At 45.4% G+C, this 9,779-nt stretch overlaps 3 protein-coding genes across 4 annotated transcripts; all 3 read left to right on the forward strand.

The window, feature by feature from the left end:
• Positions 1 to 99: 99 nt before the first annotated feature.
• On the forward strand, positions 100 to 2,841 carry LOC114845998 (CD63 antigen-like). The gene is made up of 7 exons (XM_029134656.3): positions 100 to 947; positions 1,465 to 1,653; positions 1,729 to 1,803; positions 1,872 to 1,976; positions 2,297 to 2,434; positions 2,522 to 2,605; positions 2,683 to 2,841. Exons 1-7 carry the CDS (start codon positions 765 to 767, stop codon positions 2,752 to 2,754), a joined length of 846 nt encoding a protein of 281 aa, XP_028990489.1. The 5' UTR covers positions 100 to 764; the 3' UTR covers positions 2,755 to 2,841.
• Positions 2,842 to 3,179: 338 nt separating this feature from the next.
• On the forward strand, positions 3,180 to 5,695 carry pus3 (pseudouridylate synthase 3). Of its 2 annotated transcripts, none has more exons than XM_029135225.3 (7): positions 3,180 to 3,337; positions 3,640 to 4,027; positions 4,121 to 4,398; positions 4,476 to 4,659; positions 4,761 to 4,870; positions 4,978 to 5,150; positions 5,241 to 5,695. In XM_029135225.3, the coding sequence occupies exons 2-7, from the start codon at positions 3,641 to 3,643 to the stop codon at positions 5,501 to 5,503; spliced, it is 1,395 nt and encodes a 464-aa protein (XP_028991058.1). In that variant the 5' UTR covers positions 3,180 to 3,337; position 3,640; the 3' UTR covers positions 5,504 to 5,695. The 2 variants fall into 2 exon arrangements, with proteins under 2 accessions (XP_028991058.1, XP_028991059.1); XM_029135226.3 differs by having other exon boundaries at positions 3,183 to 3,337; positions 3,637 to 4,027.
• Positions 5,696 to 5,789: 94 nt separating this feature from the next.
• On the forward strand, positions 5,790 to 8,618 carry dcakd (dephospho-CoA kinase domain containing). The gene is made up of 5 exons (XM_029135227.3): positions 5,790 to 5,908; positions 6,379 to 6,490; positions 6,978 to 7,181; positions 7,259 to 7,346; positions 7,561 to 8,618. Exons 2-5 carry the CDS (start codon positions 6,379 to 6,381, stop codon positions 7,844 to 7,846), a joined length of 690 nt encoding a protein of 229 aa, XP_028991060.1. The 5' UTR covers positions 5,790 to 5,908; the 3' UTR covers positions 7,847 to 8,618.
• Positions 8,619 to 9,779: the final 1,161 nt, after the last annotated feature.

Below are 9,779 nucleotides of genomic sequence, written 5' to 3' on the forward strand. Positions count from 1 at the left end.
GCCCTGTTCACCGACGGCCTCACGTCCCCAAATAAAACCAATTAATGTGATCTCTTCTTTTATAAGCGGTAACACTTTTAACCCAGTTGTTACCACATGCTTGCATCATTAGAACTGAGTCCGTGTGAATCCAGTGAATACCACAGTCCAGCTGCTCCACCTCCTCCTTAGAAAAGCATCCTTATCCAGAGGAAATCACCAAAGTCCTATTGGAATTCAAAACAGGAAAGGCGAACATTCTTCTGCTATGGTGATCGTCTCACTTCCTGTTCCCACACGCTGCATTAATCGTTTGCATCCAGTTGCCAAATACGGACCGAGGCCCGATTAGCAGTGAGGAACGCTCGGGGCTCGTTCTGGGGCCGTCCTCCGGCCGGACGAGTTGCCGCCAGGAGAGCGTGTCTCGTCAAGTCCACACAAACGAAACAACCCTCTGATGTGGGAGGATTTAGCAATGAGGGGTAAACGCGGAAAAGGGCTCGAATCGAAAGAGACGCGAGGAACAGAGGATTCCTTGGCAGCGTGGTGGTCGGATCACGGCGCCTCCAGCCTCCGTGGACCTGGCTCATCCACGTGTTGGTGGAGAAGCTCTGGGGGAGAAGCCGGTCCTCCAAAGGCTGGAGGGAGAAGCCTGATCCGGAGCCAGGAGCTGAACTTCTGTTCTGTTGGTGTAACACAACTCCCACAGCACGGCCCAACAGCTCTCCCTTCACGTCAGAAGGGAAGAATAAACTATATGGGTCAATATCTACCTGCTAATTTGCATGAGGTCACGTGACTCTGCTGCATTAAACGCTATGCTTTTATCTCTTTACGCCTCAGAGTGCAGTTTGTCTTCCGCCCTCAGGTTTCTTGCGTTCAAACAAAAACTTTCCTCACCGGCTCTGACAATGTGCTCGTTCTGCAGCTTCAAATGCTGGTTTATTTTCTTCAATTCCATCTTCTTGGTAAGTAGTCCCTTAATTTGCACGTGATCCTGAAGCAGAATTTTACTTAATGTGTATAGAAAAAAACAGGACCGCCACGACAGAAGATGGAGTAACGGAGGTAATTTGCTCGTTTGTCTTTCTGACACATCAAACGCCGTGACGTTAGATGGTCCAGGAGCAAAGGGACAGAACATAGATAATCAGTCTGAGCCACAGCCGGATGAACCAGCAGGGGGTCTTTGCATGTGCAAAAAGAAAGTGAATAATTGGAAAAGTCCCAGTTACAGTAGTAGGTGACATAAAAGGACTTTTTTAATAATTATCATGGAGAAAACCTTATGAGGCACTGGTTTGTTGGTGAATATTTGCCAATTATTCAAAATGCATCTACGGCCCGTTTTCTTTGTACTCGTCTTCTAGTTCTGTAACACAGGAGCGGTTTAAGTGAAAGTCCCATTAAATCCGCAGCAGCACTGACCTTAGTAGGTGTAAAGTAAAACCAACTGCATTAAAATCAAGACGACCTGTTTTCCAGGCGTCTGGGATCGCGATCATCGTCATCGGAGCGCTGCAATACACGACCTACTCGCAGATGAGCACCTTTGCAGGCAGCTCGCTGTCTAAGATCGCCATAGTCCTCATGGCCATCGGCGTGGCCATCGTCCTCGTCTCCCTCCTCGGCCACGTCGGGGCGTTCGCCAACAACTTCTCCATGATGGCCTGCGTGAGTAACACGAGCCGGAGGCTTTTTTTTAAGGGGACGCGTGACACGGCTGACCTCTGTTTCTTCACGCTCCAGTTCATTTGCATCCTGATACTGATCATCCTGCTGGAGGTTCTCACCGGAGCCGCCTTCTACATGTTCATCAGAAGGGTGAGACGCCCGAACGGGAATGAATCAAAGGAACTCGCATCAACCTTTTCATTTGGTTTTCTGTGTAGATCCCCTTCCTACAGATGAACAGCGCTATCAACAGCAGAGCACGAGACTTCATGTCTGACTACAGCCCAGAAAACAGACTGTCCATTGACAGAATGCAGCAAAAGGTCAAACTTTTCTTTTCTTTTGCATTTTCACAAGGGACTCAATGAAGATATGAATTGATAGGAGCCACCTGACTCCTCTGCTCTTCCCACATTTTTATCCAATGTGTACATGACTTCATTAAAACCTCAAGATAGTGCTTTGACTATGCAAACATATTCTGGAGTTTGCATAAACTATAGAAAACCTCATCAATGTTATCTTTGAATATGGGTATGAATGTGAAGCCTCTGGGGCCCTAAAGGACAAGCACATGGACCATTTTGACCCTATTTAACCACCATAGCCTTTTCAGCTCTTTGGTACCGTCTTCATGTTACAGTTCAGATGCTGTGGTGCTGACGGATACACCGACTGGTACAGCAGTGCCAGTTGGGGGAAATCCACTGCTGTGCCCGATTCCTGCTGCATAGCGCCGAGTGAAGGCTGCGGACAGCACAAAGAGAAAATACACACAAAGGTCAGCGGGGCAATGACAGCGTCACGTATATCCTGTGTCATGTGTGGGCACGTGGTGCAGGATTAATGCGTGCGTGTTCCTCCTCAGGGCTGCATCACGGCCATTAAGCTCTTTCTGCTGAAAAACCTGGTGTGGGTCAGTGCCGTCTGCATCGCTCTGGGCATCGGAGAGGTACAGTGAACTGTCGCTAAACCCAGCTCTGAGTCTGTCTGTGCTGCCACTAACGTAGAACCTCCTTCCTGTTCCAGGTGTTTGGAGTTCTAGTCGGAGTGTGCGTTTGTATAAACATAAAACGAAAGCAATATGAAAATCTGAGCTAATGCGTGGACATGTTAAAGCCCAGCGCGTCGTCCAGCATCACTAATATGTTTTGCTATTTGAATATGGCTAATAAATGGGTGATCAACTGCTGGTTGTTGTGATTTTTGTTGATGACCCCAAAACTGTTTTTTTTAATTGAAGCTATGAGACAATGGCATAATTTTTTATAAAGTCATGTTTACTGTAGATAATTAAAATAAAAAAAGTAAAGTTACAGAGCTTTTAAACTTTTCATACCTTTAATTCAACTATAAATCTAAGCAGTATTTTATTTTATTTTACTGCAAAACATAATTCAAAAAAAAGAATTCTGTTATTACAGACTTTTTAATATTTATCAATACTATAGGTTTTATGAAATGTATTTTTAAAAATTATAACATTGTTTCTCAAGCGCGAACTATTTAAATTGAAAAACAACATTTCCCAGCAACCCCCTTAAGAGGAAATGCGTCCGCACTCAAACTTAGTCCGACCTTAGCAAACCCGCATCAGCGTGATAATGTAGCATGTGTGTTCAGGAGCATCGACAAGTGATTGCGAATCCGACGTTTATCAGCAACAGTGGACCTGAACCTCAAGGTAATAAAGTAGTAGTTGTTGTTTGTTTTTTAATTTACGACACAGTTTCTAAATTAACGTGCTAGTGGCATCCAGCTGGCTAATACCGATATAAGTCACTGCGAGCTACAGCTAATAGAATTTAACTTCAACTTCAGCTCTATGAAAGTAGTTTACGTTTCTTTGTAAAGGACAATGATCAAATTTAGATGTTATTATGAAAATGCTGTACAAATAAACAGCTGCTAAGTGCTATTTAGCATATTAACTCTATCACTTTCTATAGTTTTCCTTTCATAAATATAATTTTTATTTTCAAGCAGCATGGCAGAAAGTTTGACCCAGCGAGTCAAAGAGCTGGAGGAAGAGCTGGAGAGGCTCAAGTCCCAGCTGGAAAAGGGTGTAGAAGCTGGAGAGGATGCGTCCAGTCCATCCCTGAACGAGAGCACATCCAGCCGCAAGAAAAGCAGTAAGAAAGCTAAAAAGGAGCGTCCTTTTGACTTCTCTGCCCACCCTCGCCGCCATGTGGCCCTGCGGCTGGCCTACCTGGGATGGGCCTACCAGGGCTTTGCAGTCCAGGAGAACACGGACAACACCGTGGAGGCCCGACTCTTCGAGGCTTTGCTGAAGACTCGGCTGATCCAGGAACGACAGAGCTCCAACTACCACCGCTGTGGTCGCACGGATAAAGGAGTCAGTGCCTTTTCCCAGGTGAGCAACCGTCGCTCAGATACTCCGCTAATGTCTTGCAGTTGTCAATGTTGTTGTCACGCCATATTTAATTCCCCCTTTGTCTTTTCACAGGTTATTACCATCGATTTGCGTTCCACACAGTTTTGTGGCGGACTGGGTGTGACTCTCCCTGAAAATGTTGAGTTAAGCACAAAGAATAAAGGCCCAGTCCCTGAGCTGCCATACGCCAAGATGCTCAACAGGGTTCTACCCCTGGACATCAGGATTTTAGACTGGGCACCAGTAGCAGAGGGTTTTAGTGCTCGCTTCGACTGTCAGTCCCGCACGTACCGCTATTACTTCCCTCGAGGATCCTTGGACTTAGAGTTAATGACAGAAGCTGCAAAAAAGTAAGTAAACACATAAAAGAGTGAATGGTAATCGAGGCATAATGGTTCTGATTGGAGGTCTTTTTGGCATCAAACAGATATGAAGGGACTCATGACTTTCGCAACCTGTGCAAAATGGATGTAGGGAACGGAGTTCTGCAGTTTGAGAGGACCATCTTGTCAGCAACGGTCAAGCCTGTGCAGCCTCAGCTGGACTCCAGCATGAACAAGTATGACCTCTTCGTATTTGAGATTAAAGGACTGGCCTTCCTCTACCACCAGGTATCAAGAAGCAATAACACAGACTTTAACTTCTCTCATCAGAAATGCATTTTTATGCATCTCTTAAACTCTTGTATTACTGATCTCATGTTGTGTTGCAGGTGCGATGCATGATGGCAGTGCTTCTCCTTATAGGGCAGAAACTAGAAGCCCCAGATATAATTAATCAGCTATTGGATGTTCAGACGAACCCCAGGAAGCCCCAGTACAGGTGAAGTGATTTCCACAAAGGTCATTTTTTTTTAAAACCAGCACTTTGGTGAAAATGTAGTTATACCAGCGGGAAGCTGTTTTGAACATTGTACTTCTTGTGTCCAGCATGGCGGTGGACTACCCACTGGTGCTTTACAACTGCCACTTTGAAGGCGTGAGCTGGCAACAGGAGGCTGAGGAAGTAAACCACGTCCTGTCCACGCTGCAGCAACACTGGACCCAGAGTGCAGTCAAGACCCAAGTTGTGCATGGGATGATCCAGGGTTTAGAGACCATGGGTAAGATGTTTGGTTGTAAATTCCCATTTTAATTAATTTTAAATAACATTTATTTTCATTTTTAATTGTGCCACTATTTTCCATTCTCAGGTGGAGAATCGTCTAGTTATTGCTTGCTAGTAGAAGGAAGCAGGCAGAAAAACTACAGACCATTGCTGGAGCGTCCGTGTTGCGAGAGCCTGGAGTCCAGAATAAGTCATTTTGTAAAACGAGGCCGACTGGAGCTTGAGGAAAGCGAGAATGGGGGGGAAATGATCCACAGGGGGAAAAGATCCAAACATTCCTCAACATCACTGAGTCTGCCTGTTTCTTCAGAGATGAAGCAAAGTGGAAATCCGAAAGCAGAGGATTAAAACATTTTTCACACGGAGTTGGACATTTGTTTGATTCACAGCATTGTAATTACTCTTTATTAGTATTATATTTTAGTATTTTATACTATATTTTAGTTTCAGTATATCAGCTTAATTTACTTTTAAAATGATGCAAACTTCTATATTTTCGCTGTGAAATAAACGCCTTGGACGAAGTCTCCAGAGATTAAATTTTGTCTCAACTAGCTTTATTTTTATTTTTATTTTCTGACTGCGGAACTACTCGCAGTGGGAAACATCGGAAGACTTTCGAGGTGGCGCTTGTCTGAGCCACACTCGTGCTAACTAGCTCGTTAGCAGTTCGGGCTCTTTGCTGCATTAACTCCGCTGGTGACTGTTTGGATTTGCTCTGCATATTCATATAAGGAGTCTGACATTGTCAAGGTAAAGCACGTATACTGTACATAACTAGTTTATTACTCCTTAGACTTAGACTTAGACTCCTCTTTAGCAGATGCATTCAGTCCGCTCTTGTCTAGATTTTACGAGGCTTTACGGCTTCGTCGGACTTCAGTGTTGCAATAAATTATGATTATGGAAACCGTCGGCTTACACTTTATGACCAGTGAAACCAGTTCAACTCCTGACTGGAATCGGCTGACTGAACGTCAAGCACTGGAGTGTAGTTCCACGCTCCCACAGCAGGGGGCGCGATTCTAATACCTTATGATAAACTGGGAGAAGCTTTATTAAAACTGAGTAAGAGTAAAGTAAAATAGAACAGAATGAGAGTACAAGTGCCTAATAAAGTGTCTTTTTATTTCATATCTCTATTTGAATCTGTTGGACAGTGTAAACATAGACGTTGTCCTGTTACCACTAATCAATTTTATTTGTGTGTATTTGCTTTTAAGATGTTTCTCGTGGGGCTGACTGGAGGCATCGCCTCGGGGAAAAGCACGGTGTCTTCAATGCTGCGAGAGCTCGGCTGCCCTATTATTGATGCCGATGTTGTGGCGAGGAAAGGTGTGTGTGAACACACGGCCAATTCAAATTTAGTTGAAATACTAGTTGCATAAAAACATTTTTGATGTGTGTCACAAAGTGTCATCATGCTTAGTGTGACAGCATTTATAGTTATTATTGTCATATCTAAATGCTGAAATTGACATAAGGAGGTTAGGCCTGTAGGAGGTTCATTAAGACCAATGCTCGGAGAAAGCGCATGAATCATGAAGGCTGTCTGTGCTGACTGCAGGGAGGATGTTCTCATTATGTAGTGAAGATTAAAAGGTCACGGAACTAGGTGAAGAGTGCACAGCTGCATGTGGGAGTAAATTTAAGGCATAAGGTGAATGATTTAATTACACAGGTGGTTGATGAGTCTGTTACAAAGTCGATTTAAATGTCTTCTCCAAATTTGACATTTCTGTTTTTTCGCTCCTGGTTTGCATCGTTTACTCCCCTGTTCGTCTGCTACGCACACTGAATACGATTGACCTTTGCTGAGCAGCTGTGGAGCCGCACACGCCCGCCTATTCGCGCATCGTCTACCACTTCGGGCCAGAGATCCTTCTGGAGAACGGCGAGATTGACAGGCAGAAGCTCGGGCAGCTCGTCTTCAGCGACGAGGAAAAGAGAAAGCTGCTCAACTCCATCACCCACCCGGAGATCCATAAAGCAATGCTCAAAGAGATCCTCCTCTACTTTCTGAGAGGTGAGGCTGGAATTTAGAGGGCCATTCCCTCAAAACAGCTTGAGTGTTGATACTAATAAACTCACACTGTTCTCCAGGTTACCGCTATGTGGTGCTGGATGTGCCGCTCCTCTTTGAAACGAGACGTCTCACCCAGTTTCTGAACCACACAGTAGTGGTTTACTGGTAAGGCCACTGCTTTGTCATTTCAATTTTGCTTTAAGGGCGATTCTCAATCAATGACACGTTTGGCAGCTTGTTGTTGACAGAGGCTGTTCATTAGCTTCCTCAGGTATTTGTTGCCTTTCTCCAGCTCCGTCTCTGCCTCATTATATGACTCAGCCTCTGGATTTTTTAACAAGCCGCCCATAAATAACCTCCTTCGTCCGCTGCTTCCCAGTGACCCTGCCACTCAGCTCTCGCGCCTGATGCAGAGGGATGGCCTGACCCAGGAGCAGGCGGAGCAGCGCGTGGCTGCGCAGATGCCGCTAAATGAGAAGCGCGGCTTGGCCAACCACGTCATCGAGAACTCCGGCGGCCGGGAGGACACCCATCGGCAGGTGCTGCGGCTCCACACGAGGCTGGAGGATTCCATGGACTTCCTCCTGGTGCGGGTCATCGCCGTCGCTGCCACTGCGGGCCTGAGCGGGATCCTGCTGTACGCAGCCAAGATACTGTTGTCCTAACACAGGAGGCATGGGGAGCCAAATGCTCTCAAGCTAAAAATGGTGAAAGATGAGGATGAGAATAGAAGCAGGTTGGTGGCACTGATGCAATTTACTGTGAGATTAGTTTCACAGCACCCGACGACAGCCTAGGGCGCTCGATGTGCTCTGTTGGCACTTAACATGAACTTACACTATTGACATTACTTGCACTGACACATCTTTAGTGGGAAGGGTTTCCTTGTGCAATTTCTGTTGGTTCTTCCCAGAAACCTTTTAATGAAAGATGCTGCACAGGTTTGTTGCTATACAACAGTCGGTCAAAGTCCAGAGGCTTGGTTTTTAATGAGTTAAATAATCAAAAGTGATGAAGAGATTGTTTCACCTCTACACCTTATGAACTAGATTGTGGATGTAGAATATAAAACACTCAACTGTAGAGAATCTAGATTAACAAGCGACACTTCCTGCAGTTTTAATTTGTTGGACACAAACCCTAACTTCACTTATGGAGTGTGTCACAATATGTTTTTAATTTGAATGAATTTTAGTATTAAAATCATGAAGCGATCTGCTGCTGGGATGCGTTACAGACCTGTATAATGAGTATTAGTGACGGTGGATCTGACAATCTATTAGCAGACTGTATTTTCTTACACTTGAAGCTGTCCACTGTAAATATGAATGCCGTGAGGTTGCGTTTACTCACCTTTAACTAAACACATTTGTAAACGTAGCTGCTATGGTTTAATAGAATGATCCAACACTACTGTTTTAAAGCAGTGGCCCGATGTCTGTGTGTCTTGTTTGTTGTTGCCTCGCTTGGTGCTTCATCGCTCATCGTTCTCCACATCGAGCCTGAAGCCTCGTCAGTGAAGGGGACATTTAGTTTGAAATGTTTGAACAATATTTGCATATTTATATATTTTAAAGGTTTCCAGACGGGAAAAGGGCTACACGGAGAACCTTTTAATATAATTTTATTGAACTTTACGGCTAAAAACCAAGATTATTATTCAAATCAGGATGCTTTTTACATGTTTAAAGTGTGTCTAGAGGGCTGCAGGGATCTTTAAACTACTTTGTTCTACTTCAGTCAAAAGTTAATGAAGAAATTAAAACAGGGTCAAGGAGCTAATCCAGCGATTTAGCGTTAGACCGTCATAAAGGTTTGGGGATGTGAGCTAGAGGATCTTTTATTTATTAGGTTAAATTTATTAGACTACCTGGAATTTAAAGCACAAATAGCAGTAAACTCCTTTTAAGCGTTAACTTCATGTAATGATATTTCAAAATTAATTATGTTAGTGGCACAGCCGAAGAGGAAAACTCTGAACTTGTGGTGGTGGTGGTGCCCTTGATTTGTTCACAGCGCAGCGCAGACGTGAAAATCCAGGGCCACGGGCAGCGGCGGTGACGTCACCCTGGCACCGGGGCCCGGCGAGCCTGCGTGGCTCGCTTGGCTCCGTCTAAAGCCCCCACTGGTCCGCTTCGTCGTTGTCATCAAGGCGACACGCAATTAATGCAATGTGACGCGGGCGGTGGTGGGTGTGGGGGGCGGCACAGACTGCACAGCTACGCATGTGGATACTTGACACGGAATCGCGTGTCACGCACAACGGAGTCGTCCACGTGCGCACAAGCAACACGGAGCGTCATAATGCGGAGTGTCCGTTATTCACAACCACGGGTTTCCTCCAGAACATCTCCGTCTCTGGGGAGCCCTGGTTCCGCTGGGATCCGGGGGCTCGCGCGCTCCACTGGGCGCACAGCTGTTCGGCACAGATTTCCCAGCGTGCCTCTTTTCCCGCGGACGCAGAGACAGAGGCCAGATGCGGAGCGTGGAGGCACGACTATATCTGTACGAGCGAGCGCGAGCGCTCCGGGCTTAAAGGGCGGCAACGTCTCGAGATGCATATAAATTGGGTTTAATTCCGAAAGTGTCGAGCTAAAA

This window comes from Betta splendens, chromosome 19, assembly GCF_900634795.4.
Source record: "Betta splendens chromosome 19, fBetSpl5.4, whole genome shotgun sequence".
Lineage (NCBI taxonomy): Eukaryota > Metazoa > Chordata > Actinopteri > Anabantiformes > Osphronemidae > Betta > Betta splendens.

Bases quoted from the DNA above. Each gene is read 5' to 3' on its own strand.
- dcakd (XM_029135227.3), top strand. From the start codon at position 6,379: ATGTTTCTCGTGGGGCTGACTGGAGGCATCGCCTCGGGGAAAAGCACG. The intron at 7,182-7,258 runs GTGAGGCTGGAA...ACTGTTCTCCAG, and splicing joins CCTCCTCTACTTTCTGAGAG to GTTACCGCTATGTGGTGCTG. The intron at 7,347-7,560 runs GTAAGGCCACTG...GCTGCTTCCCAG, and splicing joins CACACAGTAGTGGTTTACTG to TGACCCTGCCACTCAGCTCT.
- pus3 (XM_029135225.3), top strand. From the start codon at position 3,641: ATGGCAGAAAGTTTGACCCAGCGAGTCAAAGAGCTGGAGGAAGAGCTG. The intron at 4,399-4,475 runs GTAAGTAAACAC...GGCATCAAACAG, and splicing joins ATGACAGAAGCTGCAAAAAA to ATATGAAGGGACTCATGACT. The intron at 5,151-5,240 runs GTAAGATGTTTG...TTCCATTCTCAG, and splicing joins CCAGGGTTTAGAGACCATGG to GTGGAGAATCGTCTAGTTAT.
- LOC114845998 (XM_029134656.3), top strand. From the start codon at position 765: ATGAGGTCACGTGACTCTGCTGCATTAAACGCTATGCTTTTATCTCTT. The intron at 948-1,464 runs GTAAGTAGTCCC...CCTGTTTTCCAG, and splicing joins TCTTCAATTCCATCTTCTTG to GCGTCTGGGATCGCGATCAT. The intron at 1,654-1,728 runs GTGAGTAACACG...TTCACGCTCCAG, and splicing joins ACTTCTCCATGATGGCCTGC to TTCATTTGCATCCTGATACT.